We start from the raw sequence: 27,077 nt of genomic DNA, 5'->3' as shown, positions 1-27,077 counted from the left end.
TAGGGTGGAACTTACAGTTATTAATGATCCTAATGCAGGACATAGTCAGTAAGAAGACAACAATTTTTTTAAAAAAAATTTAGAACACAATAAGGGAAGAGGTATAAAATAAACCATGAATATGAACTAAAAATGATAGGGATAGAAGTTCCAATTACAATATTACATAGGGTAGTTGGGATACCATTATTAAGAAATGATATATGAACAAAGATCTTAAGTTTAGTAAGGAAGCCATGTTGATATCCAGAGATCTGGAGGAAAAACCATTCTTGGTAAAGCAGCAAATGTGAAGGTCCTATATATTTCCAAATACTCCGATAATAGCAAGAAAGTGCAGTTGAAACCCAGTGAAAGGAGAAAGGAAGAGGCAGACAGAATAGGAACTTAAAAACTGTGGCAAGACTGGCTCTTCCTTTAAGCAGAGGCTATGATGGGATTCCAGGGAAAAAAAAGTTTAACTGTTGTGATGACAACACACAAGTAAAGGATCATAGAGACCATAAAAGCTGTCATAGTGAAAAATCATCATTAGAGGTGGTATAAAGCACTCATTTGTAGACATCTTTAAACGCAGAATAAACTGAATCTCTTTAAGAGATAGATATGGTGTGAGATTAAGAGAAGACACAAATTTAACTCTAAAAAAGTTTTAGTTTGTACAACTGGAATTTGGTGTTGCTATTTACTAACATGAGGATGTTCATGATATTGGCTGTGTACAAGTTTAAAATGTCTATTAGAGATATCCAAATGGAGTTGTTAAGCAGGCTTTTGGATATGACTGAAATTTAGGTAATAGTTTAGAGCTGGTGATTTGGAAGTTTCTAGCAATACAAATGTAGCTTACTGTCCTGCATATGTATGAAATCTCTGAAGGAATGAGTATCAACATAAAAGAGTTTGAGGGCTAAATACTGGACTACCCCAAAGGTTAGATATGGGGTCGAGGAGGAATCCATAAAGGGAACATAAGAAGGAACAGGTGGAAATACAGCGTGAAGTTCAGGAATCTAAGTAGAGACAGTTTAATAGATTGAAAGCTTATACTTAATAGATATTAGAACTAAGAAAAGCTTAAAAACAATTATGTATTCTGATTAAGTTTTTAAATTTTTAGGTTAGTTCATATTGATTCCAATATTATTAAAATATGAAGTATAGATTGATGACATTTACACAAATCTGACAGCCTGGGATATATTAAATTTGACTTCTCAGTCTAATAGACTTGGGCATATTAATCTCAGTTTTACTTTTGTTTTTTGGGGCAATCTACATAACATCCTTATGGCTTAGTATCTGCATGTATAAAATGGAGATAATATCTATTTCACAAGGTTACCATTGAAAAGATGTAGTGAATACAGGCAAACTTTCAGCATAATGTCTAGAACATGGTGATACTCAAAACATATTTGTAGTTATGAGTATTACTATTTCTAATCACAGGGCAAATTTAGAAAATATTAGTTTTACTCCTAATGTTTTCAAGCAATTTGATAAGTTGACAAAAAAATATTCAACTGAGTTATACTAAAATGTATCTGTGAAACTTAATTGTTAAAAAAGTATTTCTATATTTTAAGAACAGATCATTACATTATCTTTTGAAATTTAAAACCTTTTCAGTTAATCCTAGAAGGTATAATGTTTACCATAGAAAATATAATAATTAATATTAATTTATCATACATCAACTTTTTCAGTTTGATTCTTTAATTTGATATCAAATTCATATCATATATGTATTAAAATTGAAACATTCTTAGAAACGTTCTCAAGTTTTCAGTTGTGCCTCCTGTAAAAAAAAAAAAGTGAAACTAAATCATTTCTATGATACTACAAAACTTTAGAACAAAATCAGTTAATTCATTCATTGTAAGCCTCAAAAAGGTAGAAAGTCAGTTACAATTAGAGGCAAAAGTAGAAGGCTATGTATATTATCTTAATCCAGCTTCTACCATATATGATCTGGCCATATGTTATAATGATCTTTTTAAAATGAACAATGAATGAAAGAGAAAGAAGATATTTAGAGGCTACTGAGGTAGAATGCCAGGCAATAAACCTTTCCCAATTAAAAAGTACAATTTGGAATAAATTATGTTTATTAAGAAATAAGACACAAAATTCTTAAAGATTTTTATCCAAAAAGATTTGTATGCACAATGATTACAACTTGACACTTCATGCCTTCTTGGTAGAAAATTCTTTCTTATGTTTTAATCTTTTTTATTTTATAGTTTTGTACTTACAGAAAATAGAAAATCCTTTCTTAAAGGGCTGGGATTATGGCTCAGTGGTAGAGCACTCGCCTACCATGCGTGGGGCCCTGGGTTCAATCCTCAGCACCACATAAAAATAAATGAATGGAATAAAGGTATTGTGTCCAAGTACAACTAAAAAAATAAATATTAAAAAAAAGAAAATCCTTTTTTAAAGAGTAAATGGCTATAGAGGCACAAGGTGTCATTATCAAATTCTTAAGAAAACAACTAACCATTTCCTATATTGTCAAATACTTGGTTGCGAAATTTATATAAAATATGTTAAAAACAAATAAAAATTTGCTTAAATTAAAAAGGAAAAAAAGTGGCTGAATAAAAATGGAACATGTGCCTCTAGGATATAGGAAAGGAGAAAACCATCAGCTAATCATTAAAGTTCTGATATAATGAATTCTAAGGAGAAGGTATGCTTAAATCAGTACACAAAACAAATGAAGCAATTTTTTCCCCCAGCACTTGGGATCAAACTCAGGGCTTTGTACATTTTTTTTCTTTTTTAAAATATTTTTTAGTTGGACACAATAGTTTTATTTTGTTTATTTGTGTGGGGTGCTGAGGATCAAACCCAGGCACTTGATCGTGTTAGGCAAGCGCTCTACCGCTGAGCCACAACCCCAGCCTGGGCTTTGTACATGTCAAGCAATATTCTAACACTGAGCTGTGCCTCCAACCCACCATTCAAAAACTTAAAAAATGTTTAAAAGCAAAATCCATTGAACATGAAAGAAAATTTATAATGTCACCTCAATAGCCATTTGAAGTCATGCTGTTCATTGAATGTTTAAATTAAAAAAAAAAAAGAAAGGAAGAAAAAGAGCTAGAGAATGATCAAAGAGGGAGTTATTTCTAGAAAAAATTTAACAAGTATACAAACAATAATTACTTAAAAATTATTTAAAAGTTATTCTAGTTGAAATATTAAAGATTACAAATTTCTGCATATGTATATGTTTCATATTTCACTATAAAGGAAAACAGGATTAAATCCTTTTGTCATTGTTTTCAGTTACTATAATTTATTGTAAAATAAGTAAAATGAAGACATAAGCTTAACCTAAATTATCTATGCTAAATTTGAAAGTATGTAATGCCTATCTTTTTCAACCCTGATGGTTCAACAAGCAAAAGCATTAATACCACACCTGTGAGTCCCTGAAGTACATCTCATATTGCTGTATCATCTGTCTGCTAATCAGGCTTCCATGATAAACCACAACATTAATATCAGTCCATGTACGAAATTCTCTCTCCCAGTTTGCAATGGTAGAAAGTGGTGCAATAATCAGGAAGGGTCCTCTTATACCAGTCAGAAGGATTTCGTAGAGGAATGTAATTGATTGAATGGTTTTGCCAAGACCCATTTCATCTGCTAAAATGCAGTTTCGTCTGAAATAAACAAATATATTATCCATGCATACATTGGGTTCTTCTGTATACTACAAAGTTTTAAAGATAAACATATGAAAATAAAAGATTAAATAAAATATTTGCACTTGTAAAAACAAAAGTTGCTGAAGTACTGAATAAGCTCAAGATTACAATTTTATTATAATCCTGCAAAGGGAAAATTCAAGATTTTTATAGCTCCAAAATAAAGATTTCGCCATTAACTGTTTGATTTTTCTAAAAACTGAAAAGATAAGAGCAATGCATATTATATAATTTATTCAGGAAGCATTATTAAATACCTTCTATTATCTCAGGACAGTATGAGAAGATGGAATACAAAAGAAATAGAACATGTTCTCTGCCTTCCAGGGGCTTGTATCTATTAGAGAAGCAGACATGCAAATACATAAATAAATAATCATGCAATGTGCTACTGTAGAAGCACAACTATAGTATTAATTTTCAACCATAGCTGTGCATTAGAAGAGCCTACAAAGCTTGAAAAAGAAATAAAACAGATACTTAGCCCCCCACCACGTTTACATTATGTTTTAATATGTACAGAATAGGATCAAGTCAGTTCTAATTTTTAAAATGAGCTCTGTAGATGATAATGCTATGTGGCCAGTGAAGACTATCAGAGTAATACTTCTTATGGTAGCACAGAGGGAAAACAAACAAAATCTATCTAGAAGACATGAAAAAAGAAACTTCTTCAGCAAGGAGGTCAGTTACGATCAGGATTTTGCCAGAGGACAAAGTAAAGCAGGAGAGGGCAAAAAAGACAAACCAGGGACCAAAAGTTATTTAATATGGTTAAGAGCGGAAAGTAAAGGAAGGAAAGAGAAGTGAGCTAAGTAGTGTCATAAACAGAAGAGGTTAGACATTATTTTTTTATGCAGTGGGAGGCAAAGAAATTCTTAAAGGAAACCCCTATGAGATTAAGTTTGTATTTTAAACTTTATTTTGGTGATACTGAGGATATAAGAGGGTAAGGGGATGAGATGTTGGAAATTAACTGGTTCAGTATCATAATAGAGAAGAATTTATAGAAATTATATTCTAAAGGGAGAATAAACTAAGTTACTAGAAATGATGTCAGAGTCAATTATGGGTTAGGATGAATTGGCCCTAGGAAACAACTCAATGTATAGGGTATAGGATGACAGTAACAAAATGAATTAGTAGTAATCAAGACGAGAAATATGGAGAAAAAACAAGTTTGACACAGAGGAAATAGAAATCTGCTATGTTTAAAGAATTGTTGTGTTGGACATTCAGGTACCAGAAGATGAACAGAAATATGGGCCCAAAATTCAAGGCCTTAGAGATAGAAATATGGGACCATTAAATATTATTGGTAAACAGGGCTAAGTATATATAGCTCAATTGTATAACACTTGCCTAGCATGTGCAAGGTCTTGTGTTTGATCCCAGGCACCCCCCCCCACACACACACAAACACTTGTGTATCTGTGTGTATCCTTATTCAAAGAAGATATAATTGTGTGTGTGTGTGTGTGTGTGTATGAATAAAGTAGTACATGAAGTCATATGGGGAAGAATACAGAGTATCTCTGAGGGATTACAAACATGTAATATGTGAAGATAAGTAAAGACAAAACCCTGGGGCAGCAAAAAACAACATCTAAATGACAGGGGAAGAAGAACCAGCAGACTATTGAAAGTAACAGTTAAAGAGGGTACTGGAGAGCTATAAAAGTTGCAGTGTGCAAGCTTTCAGGGTTTAGAAGGAAGGAGCAGCAATTTCTATCCAATGGATTAGAAAATAAGTTAAGGCTAAAGAATATCCTTGGGATTAGAAAATTAAGTTTTGGGAAGAGTCAGAAACAAAATCTATACTATCACAGGTTGAAAAAGAAATGGAGAAAAGAAAATGAGGGAGAGAGAGTGTGCAGATTACTCTACTAGGAATTTGCCTGGAAAGCTACAAAGAGGGTTCAAGGCAGCTAGAAGAAGGAGCACAGTCAAAAGGAGATTTATCATTTTTTTTTTGTCTTTCTATAGATAGGCTAGCACCAAATTTGTTCATAGATTGAAGAGACAGAAATAGTCTTCAGAGATGGTTTAAACATATAAAATAGAAGAATGATTAATGAATGAAGTGAAGCTCTGAAGAGACTGGATGAAACAGAATGTCAAGACCTGAGGTAACATGATTTATCCTTGTCCTAGGGTAAGATCTTTTACCTTCCAATACACGAGGTTAGAGGAAAGAATAGCTGTAGATACACTTTTGAATATGAGGACAGGCAAGAATTTTCCTACTTTCCCTGGGTTTATCTGCAAAGCAGTCACATACAGAAAGTGAATAAAACAAAACTATGCCAAAGAACTTGAAGGAAGTGATGGAAGTTTAAAACAGGCAATGTAGGAAATAGGAGTAATAAAAAAAGGAAGACGAGTTTTAAAAAGTATTGTTACCTCATTTACATAAATGATTCTTGAGAAAAATGATTAATATTTAGTAAATAAAAGCAGGGAAAAGAAAACTGTGGAATAATAGGATCCTTCACTCCATCTAACTGAGTCCCATAACTCACAATTACTAAGAGAAACAATCCAAAAACAATATAAGTAAAAAACACAGAAAAGTGACTTCGAATTAAAGTGTCATCAAATATTGCTAGTAATAATGCCTTCATTTGCTCTTTCATGGACACTACCATACTTCTTTCTGAAACATGATATCATGTTTTTCTTTGCATCTCAAAAAAAATCTTGAGGCTAGAGGGCTGGGAATGTAGCTCAGTGGTAGAATGCTTGCTCAGCATGCATGAGGACCTGGGTTCAATCCTCTATACTGCATAGATGGATAAACACCCACACAAACAAAGACTTTGAGCTATTTTGTATAAAGAAATTGCTAAACTATGAAGAATATTAACAAGGAGGTAGTTTGTTACTCCTTTTTATATTCTATTCTTTATTAATAGCTGACAATATAGTTCATGGAAAACATTTAAAAACAGAGATCTATCTAATTTATAACAGATATAATGTGCTTTCAATTCACTAATTAGAACCAACTGTAGACAGACAGTAGTATAAATGGATAAGCTGTAAAACTTCCTGTAGCATACCAGATGTTATAGGACTTTTGGCAAAGTTACTTAAAATTTAATAATTAATTAATGTAACTCTGAGTGACACACACTTAAAGGAATCAGTGTAGCTGACATCTTAAACTGTAATTTACATATTTTTCTAAGATAAATTCACCTTATTTATTTTTCGGGGGCACCAGGGATTAAACCCAGGGGCACTTAATCACTGACCCACATCTCCAGCCACCCGGTTTTAAACATTTTTTAAAATTCTGACACAAGGTCTTGCACAGATGCTAAGGTTGGTATGAATTATCGATCCTCCTGTCTTGGCTCCCAAGACACTGTGATTACAGGCATGCACCATGGTGCCCAGCAGTAACTTCACTTTAAAACAAAGACTTCATCAAAATAACAATATGGGAACATCTGAATCAACTTTATTTAGTATATGTTAACATATATAACACACTAAAATTTTTAAAGATATATTACACACCTGTTGTACCAATTGAACAAGAGCCAGTTGAGTCCTTCCAGTTGATATTCCCTGAGTTGATTGCCATTTTTATAGTCCCTGGATTGATCTATTTTCTTCCAAATATTAGAGGGCGGACGGTCCTTTGTGGAAAAACAAAGAATGCATGGTGAAAAGCGAAAATTAGCATCATTCATAAAGGAGAACGACTGAATGATTTCCCCCTAAGATCAGAAATAAGGCAAGACGTGCACTGTGACATCTATTCACCCTTGTACTGTAGGCTGTGACAAGGATAATTAAACAAGAAAACCAGACAAAAGTTACCAAGTTTGGAAATGAAAAACTAAAACTATCTTTATTCATATGATTTGTCTATGTAGAAAATCCTGTGGGATCTATTAAAAAGCTAAACTAAGCAGTCATTTTAGCAAGGTTACATAATATAAAAATTGATATAAAAAAGTCAATTGTATTCTACATTTTAGCAAAAATAATGAATAAATTATTTAAGAAGTAGTCATTTTATAATGGTATCTAAAATACTAATTTTTAAAAAAATAATTCTTAAAAGTTGTATGACACCAATAAATTTGAAGCCACAAAATACTGCTGAAAAAAACTAAAGAAGGGCTAAACAGAGATAAGCCCTGATTTGAAGATTTAACATTGTTAATATATTAATTCTTCTCACAGTAAACAGAATCAACACAATCCAATCAAACTGGAATCACAGTTTTTGTAGAAATTGACAAGCTAATTCTATAAGCATATGGAAATGGAAAGTACTACAAACAGCCAAAACAGCACTGGGAGGTGTAGACAGGATGTAGATAAAGTTTGGGCACTTATGCTAACTGATTTCAAGACTTGTAAAAGTTGCAAAATCAAGACTATGTAGAACTGATGTAAAGATAAAGATAAAAAGTTCAGTGGAACATAATAGATGGTTCAGAAATATACTCTCAGGGATTCAGTCAACTGAGTTTTGACAAAGCTGGAAAGGCAATTCAGTGCAAAAAGAGTTTTTTCAATAAATGATGTTATAACAATCGAATACCCATGAACAAAAGGAAAGAATTTGATCCATATACTATCTACACACAAAAATCATAGCGCTGAATGTTACGTGACATATTTTCAAGGAGAAAGCAAGACAGAAATCTTCATGAACTTAGGTTATGTGAAAATTTCTCAGACACATAAAGTATGATCATAAGAAACAAACTGGAGTTCACCAAAACTAAGAACTTTTGCTCTTTGAAAGACACTTTTAAGATAATGAAAAAATGACTACAAACTGGTGGACAATATTTACAAACCAAAGGTCACAAGACCTTTGTTTTTAATAGTCTACACAAATATTCATCAATAGGCGAAAGGATAACAAATTGTGGGCTATTACATTAGAAAAAAATATTTCTCAGTAATAGAAAAGGTATCAACTATCAATGCATGCAATAATGTGAACTTGAAAATTATTATGCTATGTAAGAAACCCTAAGAAAAACAGAATACAGTGTCCATGTACATAAAAACGAAATGAGAAGAAATGAAAAAGAATTGATAGTGACGTAAATATTACTAGTTCCCTAGGATGAGAAGTAGGGTACATAAGAAAGATGAATTGGGAAGGAAGGGTTACAAAAGCACACAAGAATACTTTGGGGAGCCATAGTTCATCACTCTGATTATGGTTTTGGTTTCATTTGTCAAAACTTATCAAATTGTACATCTTAAATATTTGCAATTTACTAGATGTCAAATTTTATGAACCTCAAATAAAGCTATTTATAAAAAAATGAATGAAGCTGGGAGTAATGGTGCAGGCCAGTAAACCCAGCTACATAGAAGGCTAAGGTAGGATGATCTCAAGTTTGAGGCTAGCCTGGACAACTTAATGAGAACCTTTCTTAAAAAACACAAAAGGAATAGGATTGTGCTCAGTGATAAAGTGACCATGGGTTCACTCTCCTGTACTGTAACAACAACAACAAAAAGTGAATGACACAGGGACTAGGCTTGTGGCTCAATGATAGAGCACTTGTCTAGCATGTGTGAGGCACTGGGTTCGATTCTCAGCACCAAATATAAATAAATAAAGCCCATCAACAACTAATAAAATATTTTTTAAAAAGGTGAATTATATTATCAGATTTTTCTATTTTATTATCTTCAATATTGGGGATTAAATCCAGTCATGCTCTATCACTGAGCTACATCCTCAGCTCCTTCTATTTTTATTTTGTGAAAAGTTCTTTGCTGAATTGCTGAGGTTGATTTCAAACTTGGGACCCTCCTGCCTTGGCCTCTGGAGCTGCCAGAAATCACAGGTGTGCCACCCTGTCTTGCTTCACATATATTTTAAATCTGTCATACATATTACTACTTTTATATACTTTCAATATTCATGATAAAAAGCATTCAAAAAATCATAGAAGCATAGAAGTATAATGTTGTATGTTAAAACTATTCATTTACATAGTCATATTTTTAAAATTTAATTTTTCTTCTTCAGAAATAAAAAATTGAATTATTCTGCATGGCTAAAACATAATCTGTCTTGAAGTTGCTGCATAGGTAAAGAAATAATATCCTAGTCCCAAATGAATAGGCTCTAAGTCTCAGATAAACATTTCTGTAAAGCAAGCAAAAGATGGATTGTCTTCTGTTTCAAAATTATATACTATTACTAATTAACAAACTTATACTATTAAAAATGTCTGCAGGTGGGCTGGGGATGTGGCTCAAGCGGTAGCGCACTCGCCTAGGGTGCGTGCGGCCCGGGTTCGATCCTCAGCACCACATACAAACGAAGATGTTGTGTCCCCCGAGAACTAAGAAAAAATAAATAAATGTTAAAATTCTCTCTCTCTCTCTGTCCCCCTCTCTCTCTCACTCTCTCTTTAAAAAAAAAAACGTCTGCAGGATCAGGGCATCTTTATGGTGACTGTAAATGAAAAATAAAACATGCTTTCAGTATACAGATAACAACAGGTTATTGATATTATGCTATTAACCTAATACAAATAGAGCTTATAAAGAAAACAGGGCTTCATTCATGCTAGGCAAACATACTACTGAGCTACAATCCAAGAAAACATTTCTTAAATGACAGTCAATGAACTTTAAAATTATTAATACAACATTTTAGTTACTGCTTAAAATAATTTTCATATTAAATTCTATTCTGTATATGCTTCTTTTCAGTAATCCAGTCACTGTTAATATTTCTTTAGCTTGGGACAGGATAAAATTTCATTTTTGGAATCTCTAAACATACTTTACATGAATAGAATAATAACAAAAATCACCTCCAACATTATTTAAGTACTATAGGCTACATTGTTGTCCTTGATTTTACATTAATTAAGGGACTAATTCTACTGGCTAACAACCTATTAACATTTGCTCCCAAGATGTAGGCTCTCTATTCACCTCACAGACTGTTTCTTTTGCTGAGAAGAAACTTTTCAGTTTGAATACATCCCATTTATTGATTCATGATTTAATTCTTGTGCTATAGGAGTCTTATTAAGGAAGCTGGGGCCTAATCCCACATGATGGGGATTAGGGCCTACTTTTTCTTCTATTAGACATGGGGTCTCTAGTTTAATTCCTAGGTCCTTGATCCACTTTGAGTTGAGTTTTGTGTACGGTGAGAGATAGGGATTTAATTTCATTTTGTTGCATATGGATTTTCAGTTTTCCAAGCACTACTTTGAAGCGGCTTTTCTCCAATGTAGGTTTTCGGCACCCTTGTCTAATATAAGATAATTGTAATTTTGAGGGTTTGTCTCTATGTTGTCTATTCTGTATCATTGTTCTACCAGTCTGTTTAGGTGCCAATACCATGCTGTTTTTGTTACTACTCCTCTGTAGTATAGTTTAAGGTCTGGTATAGTGATGCTACCTGCTTCATTCTTCCTGCTAAGGATGGCTTTAGCTATTCTGGGTCTCTTATTTTTCAACATGAACTTAGCACTAATCTCTGGTGGATATAAAGAACTCAAGAAGCTAAACACACATACACACACAAAAAAAACAAAAAACAAACAAAAAAAAGCAATCAATAAATGGGCCAAGGACCTGAACAGAAACTTCTCAGAAGAGGATATACAATCATTCAACAAATATATGAAAAAAAGTTCATCATCTCTAGCACTTAGAGAAATGCAAATCAAAACTATTCTAAGATTTCACACCTGTCAGAATGGCAGCGATTTTAAAGACAAACAACAATAAGTGTTGGCGAGGATGTGGAGAAAAAGGTACACTCATACATTGCTGGTGGGACTACAAATTGGTACACCCAATATGGAAAGCAGTATGGAGATTCCTTGGAAAAATGGGCATGGAACTACCATTTGACCCCAGCTATCCCTCTCCTTGGTCTATACCCAAAGGACTTTAAAACAGTATATTACAGGGACATAGCCACATCAATGCTGATAGCAGCACAATTCAAAATAGCTAAATTGTGGAACCAACTTAGATTCCCTTCAGTAGATAAATGGATAAAAAAAAGTGTGGCATATATACACAATGGATTATTACTCAGTAATAAAAGAGAATAAAATTATGGCATTTGCAGGTAAATGGATGCAGTTAGAGAAGATAAAGCAAAGTGAAGTTAGCCAATCCCAACAAAACAAATGCTGAATGTTTTCTCTGATATAGGAATCTGATTCATAAATGGGGTAGGGAGGGGGAGCATGGGAGGAATAGATGAATTCTAAACAGGGCAGAGGGGTGGGACGGAAAGGAAGGGACAGGGGATTAGCAATGATGTTAGAATGTGATGACCATCATTATCCAAAGAACATGTATGAAGACACGAATTGCTTTGAATATACTTTATATACAACCAGATATGAAAAATTGTGCTCTATGTGCAATATGAATTGTAATGCATTCTGTTGTTATATATATATGTATGTATGTGTTTGTGTGTATATGTATATATACCCAAAACCTATTAACTGAGAATATACCATATATCTAAGGAATCTCGAATTTCTGTAAATCTCTAAGAGATTTTGATATGCTAAGATTTTGTAAAGCTGTCTGTGATAGGTTCTTACCAAATGTCTTGTGTCAGGCCTCAAAGCTTGTAGTTGTTCAAACTCTTCTATTTTTGCCAGATCTACATCTTCCTTTAGTTCCCATGTACTATCTTCATATGGCAATGAGCACCACTTTACTAGGTAGTAAATAACAGGCTGTAAAAAAACATTTTTTTTTTCAATTCACCATTTTTAAAAAGAAAATAGTAAGTAGTTTATATAGAGCATGACTATAGACAATTTAAACATAGTAACCTAGGTCAATTAAAAAAGTGTTTCATTTGTTTTTAAGAGTTTTTAGGTTGTAATTTTTAAAAAGAGTATTAGGTTTTAATATTTGGAAAGTTTCAGGTTTTTCTTACATTATATATATATATATATATATATATATAAATAAATATTTATTTCTTTTTTAGTTCTCGGCAGACACAACATCTTTGTTTGTATGTGGTGCTGAGGATTGAACCCGGGCCGCACGCATGCCAGGCGAGTGCGCTACCGCTTGAGCCACATCCCCAGCCCCATAAAAATATATTTTTATAAGCATGTGTGAAGCCCTGCGTTCGTTCCCCAGTACCACAAAAAGGAGAAAAAAAAAAGATAAAGTATTTACCTCACCAGTATCCTTATCTTCACAAAAAGAGACTTCTAATACTCTGTCTACTTCAACATAGTCTGGGTTAAATGGTTCTTCTTCCATCTAAAAAAGTACAAACGAAGATAAATTTACTAGTGTTTCACTATAGAACTAATACATCACTTTGAGTCCAACAAACAACATTTTTCTAGTTTAATTTCCAATAGATATTTAGGATATTATTAATTGCCATGTTATAAATAATAAAACAAATCAAATAGGACTAAAAAAATTCAGGTATTAGAGACAAGTAAGTTACTCTAGGATATGTGTTGAAATTTTTACTAAACGTATCCTCTCTTCCTCTCCTTTGCTACTTGAAGTTCAAGTTGCAAAAGTTGAGGACTAATCAACCCAGCTTCAGACTCTGTTCTCAATACTATCACTCTTTATCTTTACCTGATGATAGTCCTTTACTGAACATCTACTCATCTAGATGAAGGTAAGTAAACTCTCTACTTGAGCTACCTCAAACTTAGTTGCATTTATTTATTCTTCAACTTATACCTAATCCTATATTTTCTAATTGGGTTAATGAAAACACAACTTCCTCTCCAGGCCCCCCCACCCCACTCGGTCACACAAGCCAGAAAATGGGAAGTTGTCTTAGATTCCTTCACTTTCTTTACCTCCATCTAACTTGTACAAATTTTAAATTTTACTTTTTTTTTTTTTTTTTGGTACCGTGGATTGGACACAGGGGTTTTTAACCATTAAGTCATATTCTCACCCTTTTTTTTTATATTTTAAATTTTAAGACAGGGTCTCAAAGACCTCACTAAATTGCTGAAGTTGGCTTTGAACATGTAATCCTCCTTCCTCAACCTCCAGAGCCACGGGTATTACAGGCATGTGCCACTGCACCTCACCAGACTTTATTTTTAAGTGAAAATCAGATTGGATACTTCCTCCTCATTCTCACTGACTTATCACTTCTTACATGGATCTTTAAAAATAACTCTCAACTTGTCCCCCAATGCTTGTCTTGCCTTCCTTTATTCTGTTTTTCACATTGTTGCCAGAGTAATATTTCTCAAATATAAATTATTACTTACAGCTTCCTTGCTTAAAATCTTTTAGTGATTCTGCCTTGTTTGATAATCAGGTTCAAATTAATTTTTTTGTGTAATAGATAAGATCCCCCCTTTTCTTCCAGCCTTATCTCCTGTTGTTTGCTACAACTATAACTCAGATTGTAACCAACCTAAGTGTCACACCTTCATGTTTTTGTACTAATTCTGCTCTCTTCTGACTAGTTTACCATTTTTTGGCTTCTGCACTTGGGCAATTCCTATTCATCTCTGAAAGACTTCCAACAGTCATCTGTGTTTAACTTTACTGCCTTCGTCTGTTCACCCTCTAAATGTTGTATACCACATAGTTCTACCTTTAGTTCTCATCACTATCTTAAACCTCTCCTCCTCAAACCCATGCATCTATATATGACACACCTGATTACAATGATTATAGCCCAAAACCAGAATGTTAATGTGATACTTTAGAGGATTAAAAAAGTAAAGAAAAGGTGTTAGATATATTCATTAGTTGGAGGTAATTATTTTACAATGTATAAATGTATTAAATTATTGATGTTGTGTTCACATAAATAGAAGGCTGGCGTGGAAAACATGCAATGTTTGTAATTATTTAATGTGTAAGATTTAATACACTGACAATTTTTATTTTCCATTTGTTTGCTACATTATCATTTCCTTTATTTAAATAATTTGCTAATAAATTCTTTGTGATATTAACACAACCAGATTCAACTATATGCATTGAAATAATGCTAATTTAAAAATAAAAATATTATCTACCATTCTGAATTATCAGTGTTTTTGTTTCAGCTAGTTCCCAAGTTAATTTTGGAAAGAAAAATTGTGTCAATAGCATTTTTATTTGAATATCAATGTTGGAAGCCTAAGAACTAGAATGATACTTAAATCTATATGTATTCAGAGTATCACACATAATAGTTTTATTTATTTTTTTCTTACATCTGCAAAAAAATGTGCTCTTTGTGCTTGTCTCAGTTTGAATCGTTTAATTTTCTGCTGAATCCTTTTATCTTTCAAAAGCTGCTCTTCTGTGGCCCATTCACAGTGAAGATAGGAGCTAAAATTTTTATAGAAGTAGTATATTAGAACATTATAAAAAACATGCTTAAGGTGCATTTTTAATTATAACATCCAATATAAAATATTAGCTTCAATTATACAAATAGTTTATCACTATTTAATTTTAATAGACTTCATATAATTTCTAAAATTAAAACAACTATGATCCCTATAGCCTTAGGAGATTGTAGTCTCATGGTGTACAATTTACTATACAGAAACAGAATAGTAAACTGACTAAAAGAATAACAGCAAGATGTACTTTATCTTTTTTTTTTTCATTATAATAGATCTGCCACAATCAGAATGCTAACTTATTTTGAAAACAATGTAATTTTATTTAAAAACGTTCATGAAAGTATTTAGAAAGTAACAGAAAAATGTAGAAAAAGAATGACCTTTTCACATTTAGTGGTTGCATAAGTTATCTATGACCAAGATTAAAATTTAAAATTTTAGTCAAAGCATCACACTATATACATTTAATGCAATAACCGAAATACCAGAAATTTTTTTAGAAAAAAAAATTAAATCTGAGAAGTTTAACATATAACTAATAATGCCTATAATTTATAAATGCATGTTTGTAGGTTCATGCATTTTGAGATTAATAATGAATACATTCTGGAAAAGAAATTCAAATCTTACCATGGAAGGTTTTCAAAAGTCTCCTACTTTTTAATGATTTTTAAGTTCATGTAGTTATATAAATGATAAAAATTATTTTTAAATGCAAATACAATGAAAACCACAATTTTAATTCAGTGTTTTATGTTAACTATATTAAAATATCCAGCAACCTCATATTAATTTTCTAACTCAAATACTTACTAATTCTTGTATTTTACAAAAAATTCTTCTGTATCAATGATCACTCCAGGTGATATCTATGAAAATAAAATTATTAATTATAAAACTTAAACAGGACATGGAATATAAAGTGTGAAATATAATACGCCATTACTTACTTCCTTCTTTACTATTCGAGAAGACAGTATTTTGTCTACAATTGCAGCATCTTCTTCACTTGGGTTCTCCTATAGGATCGAGGGAAAGAAATATGCAATGGAATGCATTCTGAAATACCTTTTAGTTGCTATTTTATATATTTATGAATACACTAAAATTCAATAAATATTTATTTAGCAGAGGTGCCTGGTACTATAAACATTAGGAATACAGTACAATGGAAAAAAATATATCATCGTTGTTATGGTTTTGTCATCATCATCATCATCATTCTAAGCATATTGGGCTTTTTTGTGTGCTTGGCATTATACTAAACACATTGCATCTATTAATTAATCTAATCCATTATCATATCCATTCTTATCTCTCCTATTATCAATTCTATTATGCAATTGAAGAAGCACAGGAATATTCAGAATTATTACTTGCCCAAAATTTTTGATCACTCAGCTAAGAGATGAGTACTTGGCTTACAATGTAGATAAATTAAAAGAATTATAGAAGAGGAAAGCATATATGGAAGAAATAAAGGTATCAAACATGGCATTTAAGAAACTTCATAAGGCAAAGTTGAGTCCTTATGAAGAAGAACAGGAGACAAAATCAGAAAATATAGACAAAGGGCTTTCTTTATATATTGCACTAAAAAAGGCATTATTATTTTAAAGGACTCGATTAGGGTAAATTTTCAGCCAAAACATAATCCCTATCCAACTTGCTCATGGATTATTACTATCTACCTAACAATTAGTCTTTTACTTTAGAAACATTCTGCAAAGGAGAAACACTTTGAAAGAGTTTCAGGTATACACTTAGGAAGAAAGAAATATGAGGAGATATATGTATTTCTACTATTTGAAATAATTTATATTTATTTTGAAATGTAGTAATAATTCCAAATATGTCTTACCACAAATAATTGTAAAGGCTGTTCACCAGGTAAAGGAGCTGAATTCTTTTTTATTTTCAAAGAGCCTTTAAGCTCTTCTTCAGATTGTTTCCCTTCTGCATCTTCTGCATATTTTTTTCTTTTAATTTGTCTATTTGATCTTCTTTTCTGTAATGAACCACAAGGATCAGATTTATACAATTTATTGTTTTAGACAATTAAAAATCTTTGAAACAAAGATTTTAAAAATATTATTTCTATAGTTGGCAAATTCTTTATTAATTTTCATATTGATACTCAACACTCAATTTTTTCTTACTTTTCTTTTTAAAGGAAGATTATAATTTGCCCATTATAATTTCCCCACAATTTCAAATATCAAATATTCATAATAATATATTTATTTATTTATTTTTAGAAGTTTTAAGAAAAGTCTGTTGTTTTTTTTTAAAAACTCTTTTACAGCTTAGGCAAAATGTATTTTATTAGTAATACCTTTATTGCTGGGCTACTTTTCTTTATAAACTATTGTTAAAACTATAGATGTTTTCACATTTTTGCCCCAAACCTAAAAAGTATATTAGATGAAGGTTGGTTAACAAATTAGTTGGGGCATAATCCTAGAGGACATTAGAGAATTAGAGAATATTTGCAAAAATATGAAACTGTTTAAAGTAGAATAAAATAAAATGTCTTAAATACATAAAATATTTATTAAATTTACCAAATAATTCAATTTGAATAAAGGAAGAAACAATATTTCTAACCTGACTAGCTTTTCTAAAAATAAAAGCATCATAAAATGTCTTTTAAATAAAAGAATTACATTTAGTATCACAATTTTTAAATAACCTAAGCAATTTAAAATCAAGAATCAAATACACGTGGTTTTACTTACCTCCCTAAGTGTCTAATATTTGTTTCAAAAGTTTTTATATTTAAAGGAGAATGTTTAAAAACAAGGTTACATATTTTTTTGATGGTCCCACTAAAACCCAAAATCTTAGGTTGTTTTGAAAATCCCAAAGGACTTAATTTTTACTATTTTTCTTTACACTTCTCCAAAATCTAATGGGTTGAAGGCACCTCAACCAACAGTTCTATTGCTTGATTTACCAAAGTAAATCTATCCCTTCCTCCTTTTTATTCTATATAGTGAAACTCCCATGATACTTCCCAGAAATTGAAACAACAAAATAACACATTTGGTTTTTGCCAATGTCTTCTATTTGGCAGATCTTTTGTTAGTCCACATCCCATGCATAGCACAGGAGCAAATTGTTATCTGTGTCCAGTAAGGTGGCAGTAGCAGCCTTTGTAACATCATACTTCTGCCCCTTTCTCTTATAAGTAGTGCGATATTGAGAGAAAGAAAGGCAATGCATGGTAGTCAAAAGTACATAGGAAAAACTTTCAAAATGGTTCATCATCTAGTTACACTCTGTTTCTTTGGATGGGTTCAGTGAATAGGAAGGATGTTGGACATATAGAACCCAGGAGTACGTATATGCTAGGCAAGCACTCTACTTCAGAGTTACACCCTGAGCCCCAATTTTGTTTTATTTATTTTTGGGGGGGGGTCATCATCCATTGGCCATGAAAATGTTTACATTTTCAAATGCCAAATAAACATTTTTATTAATACAGGAGACAGGGAAGGTGGGATAAAGTTATAATAAAAGGACTTTGTTAAACTCAGTATTCCCAATTACTATTTTTAAAAAGACATGAAATATTTACTGTTCCTTGGGGGGGGGGTGTCTATGATTCTCAGCATAAAGAATGTTTAAAACAAGTATAATAAAGCTTCTTTTCTGGTCACTGAGGCATCTGAGTATGCTCACATGCCTTTTAATAGTAAATGAGGAACTAAGTGTGGTAGCCCACACCTGTAATCCCAGTGATTTAGGAGCATGAGGAACGAGGATCACAAATTTGAGGCTGCCTTGGGTAATTTGATGAGACATTGTCTCAAAATAAGAAGAGCTGGGGATGTAAATCAGTGATAAAGCACCAGAGTTCAATGTCCAACATGACAAAAAAAAAAAAAAAAAAAAGGTGGATCAGTGGTCTGAAAAAATCATTTTCACTTATAAAATAGAATGAGGACCATTCATGGTAAATTGCTTCCTCATCCTATGATATCAGACTAGCATACTCCATGGTCTGTACTTGATTTCATTAATAAATTATACTCCATAAGAGTACAGAGAAATACCACATTACTTCATTCCAAGTAACTCTCAGCAATTATTTTTTCCTGTGTTATATAGTATCTCTACTAGTTTAAAAATATAAAAATTAACCTAAACTCCAAATATTTGGCTAATGCTTTTTTCTTGCTTTCTTTCTCTGTAATGTTTTCAAAACACAATTTAAAATAGTGACAAACTGTAGTAATTTCTTATTTCTAGCTTTTTTCTTATGTCTTACAGAATGTAACAGATCAGCACACAGCATTTTGCATATAAAGAGGTCAGAAGAATGATGTTTTTAAATAACTAATACTACATTATGATGAGATATCTGCTATAGAGGCATTAAAAAAGATTTAGTCTTCTAAATATAGTACAACTATAAAGTACTCTTTAAAGATAAAAAATTAAATACTACAACAAACACAGTTGTAGATTTCCTCCTGATAAGAAAGTTTAAGTCGTTTTCTACAGTTCAAATCCTGACAATGCATTGTAGTTAAAAGCTACACAGATCTTTAAAATGTCAATAATATAGATTTATAATTGATTATTAGAAAATACCCCCCTTTGGTGTTACAGCAATATGCTTGTCAAAGCAACTTAATACAATACTGAAGAGCATGGAAGAAATGTACGTGTTGACCTATACTACCATTTCAGTGTTTCGTAATTACATATGGGAAAATGGCCAGCATTATTATAGTAAAAATTAAGCTACATTTTCTCATATTGAATAAGTTAAATGTAAGTTTGCCTAAGTTAAGGATAACATACGAAGTAAAAGCCAGGCCATATAATATTAGGAGCTTTGATCACTGCCCTTACCTCAACTCTTGCAGCAGCCCAGGAGCCTTGAGCCACTACTCTCCAAATGGATAAGAAGCTGCATAAGGAAGAAGAAAGGCCATTCAGGGGCTTTCTGGCCCCATAATTCAACAATTGCCACCACCCCTATGGCCTACAGTTGTTTTTAAGTATTAGAAAGCAGATGGTGGCCTGAATTATTATGACCTTCACTACATATATATTTTTGTAATTTCACAGGTTATTATTAATATCCACGTATTTTTTTTAAAAAGGTAAAAGGCACAATATTTATGTCTATATTAGGGGATTTTTAATATATTCAGTTATCTTTTCTTCAACAGAAGGAGACTAAAGGAATTGTCTCTAAGAATGACTCAATCCATTTTCTTTGTCATTTGTATATGATTTTTAAAATGAATATTCTATCATTAAGTTCACTTAAAAATCACTCAATAAGCACAGGATAATGCCACTAGGTACTTCTCCATGTAAAAGCCATCAAGGACTTTGCATTATTACTTAACCTCTGAAGGCTTCATTTCATTATCTTGAAAATGAAAGGTTTAGAGAGGATATGTAAGTTTCCTCTCAAATCTAATATTCTATGGTAATACTACTAGGAGCATATTGTAATAATGCTGTCCTATAAGTTATACCACATAATAAAATGTATTTTAAGTATTAAACTGCAGTGTAAGTAGACATAAGGCAGTATTTTGCTACCTAAATAATTCTTAACAGAGTTCATTTCTCAGAAAATAACTTTAATACTCACTTGAGAGTCTTGATCTTTGAATGTATGTGGTGGCATATGCTCTGCATCAGATATTTCATCTGAAGATTCATTTTTTCTTTTCTGTTTCTTACCCAATGTAATAATGAGTTTTCTGTGTCAAGAGAAAAAGAATAAACAATAAGAATTTTGTGTTTTTCCACTTTGGGTCAAATTAAGATTGTCATTGTAAACTTTAGAAGAAAGTTTCTACCACTTGCATGTCCAAAAATAAATATTCAGAAATCCATAAAGACATTTTCAAAACTTAAACCTCTCTTCTACTGAATTGGACAAAAAATCAATATTATAGTTAACGTACCTATAAGCATAGAAAGGTAGTCAAGAACTATAGCTGGTTTTTAGGATATACTTAACTTTTTAGGATATAAATAACTATTACATAAAACCAATTCATTTATTATAGATTTAGATTATAAGACAGTGAGGAGCTGTTTATTACTCCTACCTTTTATTAAACTAAAATTCCACTTATTGACCATAAATACTTCCATGCCCTAGGAAGCCTCTACTTCTTTCTACTCTATGGTAATCTCTTTCTTATTTAAGACAATTCTACAATTAATTTTTCTTTAATACTTTTATTTATGTTAAGAGTAAGAAATATGGTGGGCATCATGGTGGACACCTATAGTCCTAGTACTTGGGAGGTTGGAGCAGGAAGATTGCAAGTTCAAGGCCAGCCTCAGCAACTTAGCAAGACTCTATCTCAAAAAAAAAAAGGTGGGGTACGGGCCTGGGTATGTGGCTTGGTGGTTAAGTGACCAAGTTTACTCTGTGGCACCAATGGAAAAAGAAAAGAAAACCATTTTTTATATTTCTGCAGGATGAATATGTCTTTATATGTATTTATTAAATATTTTCAAACATATCAAGTACATATACCTAAACTAAGAATGTATTTTAAGTACATGGCTCCCATATTTTCTTATCTGCCTTAACAGCACATTATTAAAACACTATGTTAATCATGAACCATTCTAATTACTAATAAGCAAAATTCTACTTTAGATAACCTATATTCCCAAAACTGAAAAGTCCCCCAAATATTTTTAGGAATGGTATATCAGAAAGATTGCAGAATTCCTTCCATAATTATTTACTAATGTGGGAGAGCTTGAAAGTTAACAGCTTGTACTTTGAAATCACAGGATCAAAGATATAAACCCTGAATCTACCAATCAAATTACTTGCCTGTAAACATAGGGGTAGTATAATAGCTACCTCTTCTCTTGAAAAGTTAAGTAGGACAATGTATGCATCATGGTTTAGATCTTAAATGTCCCCCATAAGTTCATGTTTTGAAGGCTTGGTGCCTAGCTAATGGCACTACTAGGAGGTGGGAGAACTTTTAAGAGGTGAGGACTAATTGGAGGAAGTTAGATCATTAGGCTCACACACTTGAGGGGGATGGACCCTGGCACCTTATTCTCCCTCTCTTTGCTTCCCATCTGCGACAGGGTAAGAAGCCTAGACTCTACCACATGCTCCCAGCAGTGATGTTTTGCTCCACCACAAGCCCTCAGTGACCATGGACTGAAACCTCTGAAACCATGAGAAAAAATAAATCTTTCCTCCATATAAGTCATTTATCTCAGGAATTTTGTCACAGCCATGAAAAGCTTACTAATACAGTAAGTTACCTTTTTTAGCACAGTCCTAACTAATAGAAACTATTTTGAATTAATATCAGCCCTTTCCTAGGTTCTGGGATTGAATATGAAGTGATAGTCTTTAACCTTAAAATAGCATAACTAGAGAATGATCATAGCTAAAATGCTAAAGTAGATATTAGCACACGAAACAATGTGAACAGTGTAACCTCTTTCATTGAAAATTAAAAGTGATACAGCTGGTGAGTTGGCACATACCAGTAATCTCAGAGGCTAGGGAGGCTGAGGTAGGATCATGAGTTCAAAGCCAACATCAGCAACTAAGCAAGACCTAAGTGAGTAACTTAGTGAGACCCTGTCTCTAAATACAATATATAAAAAGGGCTGGGATGTGGCTCAGTGGTTAAGGGCTCCTGGGTTCAATCCCCAGTACCAAAAAATGAACAAATAAATAAAATAGTGTTACAGAAATTTGAGATAGCAACTGAATTAGTAACAGGTAGTGAAAAAAAAAGACAGGGTACATTCCAGGAAGGGGGATACCACAGAAGAGTGAGGTGAATATGCTGTGGTGATAGCATGACAGGGACACAGAGTATTACAGAAGGAGGAAGCAGAAAACTGAAAAATTATATATGGTGAAGATTATAGAAGGCCTGGAAAAGACACGAAAGACTTATATTTTAAGACAAGTTTTTAAGCTCCACAGAGTAAGAGTTTAAACAAAATCTACCTATCAGCACTGGCAACAAATATTTAATAAATAGGCACTGAGATATTTTTGAATAAATAAAAGCAAAAAGCAATAAAATATAAGAATTTTAAACAAGGGAACAATGTGATTGGATGGAAATAAAGTACAATGCAGAGAAAATATTGATACATAAAAATTCAGTTGAGAGATGAAGAGTGTAATCCAGGGCCATGGCACTATGATACAGCTGGTGAGTTGGCACATGCCAATAATCTCAGAGGCTAGGGAGGCTGAGGTAGGATCATGAGTTCACAATAAAATACTGAAGAAAGATCCACGATAATTGGCTAATGACTAGCTGACTAGTTGTGAGAGAAGAAAAAAACTTTACAATGAGTTTTTCCCTACATTACTCTTGTAACGACTATGTACAACAAGATAATGGCAATTCAACTAGCTATCCTACCTGTACGTTCTGAATGTATGAAGAAAGTAAATAAGAGTATATACATGAGTATATATATAGCTCATGTTGGAACCAGAAAATACAAAAAGAGGGGCTGGGGATGTGGCTCAAGCAGTAGCGCACTCGCCTGGCATGCGCAGAGTGCTGGGTTCGATCATCAGCACCACATAAAAAAAAAAAAAAAAAAAAGATGTTGTGTCCACCGAAAACTAAAATAAGAAATATTTTAAAAAAATTCTCTCTCTCTCAAAAAAAAAAAAAAAAGAAAATACAAAAAGATATTCTGAAACAAAATTAAGAAACTGGTTGGTCCTCTTGCCACTTTCATTTCTTATTTCTTCCCTTCTTTTTTGTTTTGTTTTGAGGTGCTAGGGATTGAACCCAGACCCTTGTGCATGCAAGGCATGTACTCTACTAACTGAGCTATATCCCAGCCCTATTTCTTTCCTTTGACACTCATTTTTCCTTACTCTGGTTTCACAACTAAAAAATCTCCCTGGAGGTCACATCTTCCGTTAGATCCCACATGATGTTGACCTTCCTCCTTATCTACAGCTTTCCAAAGTCATTTCGCACCAGGTGTGGATGCACAAGCTTGTAATCCCAATGGCTGGGGAGGCTAATGATGGAGGATCACAAGTTCTAGGCCAGCCTCAGCAATTTAGCGAAGCACTATGCAAATGTGTTACTCTGTCTCAAAATAAAAAGGGCTGGAAATGTGGAAATGTAGCTCAGTAGAAAATCCACCCCCCACCCCCCAACCCCCGTCCCCGTTCAATTCTAAGTATAGGGAGGAGGGATTGTCATTTCACTTTTGTTTCTAAACCCACTATAATCTGAACTCTTGAAACTACTTTTCATATTCATAGCTTCCATGTATTCATTGTTCACTATGAGTCAGCAACTGCACTGACTTTACATGTTTTCCTTCAATAGATGCTTATACAAGTTGGAGAGGCAAGTATAATTTTATAGAGACAAGAAACTGACACTTGGAGAAGTTCAATAACTTGCTTAAAGTCACACAGACAGTATGAAAAGAGACAGAAATTACATTAGCCTCACTCCAAAGTCTAAATTCCCAATGTGTATAGTCACGACCTTTTTTAAAAAAATATTTTTTGTAGTTATAGACAGACAGTGTGCCTTTATTTTATTTATTTTTGTATGCGGTGTTAAGGATAAAACCCAGTGCCTCACAAATACTAGGCAAGTGCTCTGCCACTGAGCCCCAGCCCCAGCCCACCACAAGCCCTCAGTGACCATGGACTGAAATCTCTGAAAGCATGAGAAAAAAATAAATCTTTAAAATGCTAAATCCAAGAGAAAATTTTAAAATCCCATGTACCAACATTTAACTGATCATCATTTTCTTTTTTGTACCCTTGGCTACATGATGCAATAGTCAAACTTCCTCTCACTATGTTTCGGTTCCTCTTCTTCCATCTATTCCTTGAATATTGATTTTTCAGCAGGATGGTGTTCTTTTTTTGGGGGGGTGGTGCAGGGGTGGTACTGGTGATTGAACCTAGGGGCACTTTACCACTTAACCCAGCCCTTTATTCATTTCTAAATTTTGAGATAGGGTTTTGCTAACACATTTAGGGCTTTGCTAAACTGCTGAGGATGGTCTTGAAGTTGTTCCTCCTGCCTCAGCCCCCTGAGTTGCTGGGATTGCAGGTATGTGCCATCATGCCCGGACAGAATTCAGCTGTCTTTTCTGCCAGCCCCTCAAACTTTGGTGTTTCTCAAAGTTCTGTCTTCAGACTTCTTACCTCTTCACATACAGTAGTAAATGGGACATGTAATTTATCCTATGATCATGCACCACACAACACTACAGACAATGATGGTACCAAGATATTGTTGTGGAGTTGAAAAATTCCTATCACCTAACTACCTCTTGCTGGTCTTAGTGCATGTTTGTGATGATGGTAGTACAAATAAACCTACTGTGTTGCCAGTCACATAAATTATAATCATAAGATTATATATTATAAGATATATGTTAAAATCATAAGATTAAAATATGTAACTGACAGCACAGTAGGTTTATTTATAATGCATGTGACTGGCAGCACATGTAATTCATAATACCTGATAGTAAATTATCATGTTACTGATTTCTGTAATTATTATATTTTATCATTAAATTCTTTATATTCTTACTTATTTATTAAAAAAAAACCACATTTACTGTAAAACATTATACTGTGTTACACCACCAGCAGCCTCATACATTTTGAATATACAGTCTCTTAATCATGTTGAGGGACTGACTTGTATCATCTATGTTTGTTCTAAGTACACTCTATGATGTTAACACAAGGTCAAAATCACCCCCAAGGGACTGGGGGTGTAGCTCAGTGCTAAAGTGAATGCTTAGCATCCTCAAAGACCTAGGATTAATCCTCATCACCAAAGTGGGAGAGGAGGAGATCACCTAATAACACATTTCTCAGAATGTGTCCCCATCATTACTAGACACATAATATTCTTTACTGCCACCTAGAAGTTGAATATTTTTATATCCACTTTAGACTTTTCTCCCAAAGTTCAGACTCACATAGCCAGACTCTCACGGATACTTCACAAGTATCATAATCTCAAAATCCCCCCAAATCTAATACCTCATTTTCCATAAATTTAAGAGTACAACAATTTACTAATATTAAACTATGATGTAAATTCAGAAAAGTGTATATATAAAAAAATCAATGAATTTTTTTTAAATTATATAATTAGCTTCCATATCAAGAAACAAGAAATTGGTTTTTCATAAGCTCCCCCATGCCTCTTCTTCAACCAATAACCTCCTCCTAAGGATATCCATTATTTTCCTTGTGATTATTTGATAAAACCTCAGGTAATTCTACAGATGGCAAGCTCAATAAATAAAACTGGGCAGTAGGAATATATATTTGATGCACTTTCTCACTTGCTGTCCATTGCCACCATTAATGGATATCTTACACTAATCAAAAGAGAATTCCATTCTTAAGAACTTCACATGAAATGCAAATCAAAGTCTATTAATATTCTTTAATACACTGCTTTAAAAGGCATTTTCTTCATGATGGGTTAGCTAAATAAATTATGTAAAACAAATGTTCTGATATAATATCTAAGTAGCTGCTTAAAAACTTAAATCCCATTAAATAAAAACCTCAAGGGCTGGGGCTGTAGCTCAGTGGTAGAGCACTTGCCTTACACATGTGAGGCACTGGGTTTGATCCTCATAAAAATAAACAAAATAAAGATATTAAAGTAAAAATAAATAAACAAAATAAAGATATTAAAATAAATAAATAAATAAAAATAAAAATAAAAACTTCAACAAGCTTCAGTGGTGCATGCCCTTAATCCCAGGGTGCTTGAAGGCTGAGTAGGCGGGGCAGGAATCTACAAATTCAAGGCCAGTCTCAGCAATTCAGCAAGACCCCATTGCAAAATAAAAAATTAAAAGGACTGGGAGTGTAGCTCAGTAATAAAGTGTCCCAGGGTTCAATTCCTAGTTGGATCAAAACAAAACAAAGCAAAACAGATTCCTCAGGAGGAAACGTCAAAAGACTTTCTGCAAAACAACTGGCCAATATGCTTCA

The 27,077-nt window shown here is 32.9% G+C and overlaps 1 protein-coding gene across 1 annotated transcript in view; it reads right to left on the bottom strand.

Annotated features, from left to right (window-relative positions):
• Chd9 (chromodomain helicase DNA binding protein 9) overlaps positions 1-27,077 on the bottom strand; it is a 182,754-nt gene that overhangs the window by 67,928 nt on the left and 87,749 nt on the right. The window contains exons 4-12 of the mRNA XM_077793223.1: positions 20,685-20,796; positions 16,926-17,072; positions 16,015-16,083; positions 15,878-15,933; positions 14,927-15,044; positions 12,906-12,992; positions 12,311-12,448; positions 7,248-7,369; positions 3,434-3,677 (exon numbers count right to left, since the gene is read on the bottom strand). Of these exons, the coding sequence (XP_077649349.1) occupies positions 3,434-3,677; positions 7,248-7,369; positions 12,311-12,448; positions 12,906-12,992; positions 14,927-15,044; positions 15,878-15,933; positions 16,015-16,083; positions 16,926-17,072; positions 20,685-20,796 (1,093 nt within the window). The remainder of the gene's footprint in view (positions 1-3,433; positions 3,678-7,247; positions 7,370-12,310; positions 12,449-12,905; positions 12,993-14,926; positions 15,045-15,877; positions 15,934-16,014; positions 16,084-16,925; positions 17,073-20,684; positions 20,797-27,077) is intronic.

This window comes from Urocitellus parryii, chromosome 15 (genome assembly GCF_045843805.1).
Source record: "Urocitellus parryii isolate mUroPar1 chromosome 15, mUroPar1.hap1, whole genome shotgun sequence".
Lineage (NCBI taxonomy): Eukaryota > Metazoa > Chordata > Mammalia > Rodentia > Sciuridae > Urocitellus > Urocitellus parryii.
The sequence above is the reverse complement of the archived record's forward strand: the minus strand, read 5'-3'. Positions and strand labels throughout refer to the sequence as shown.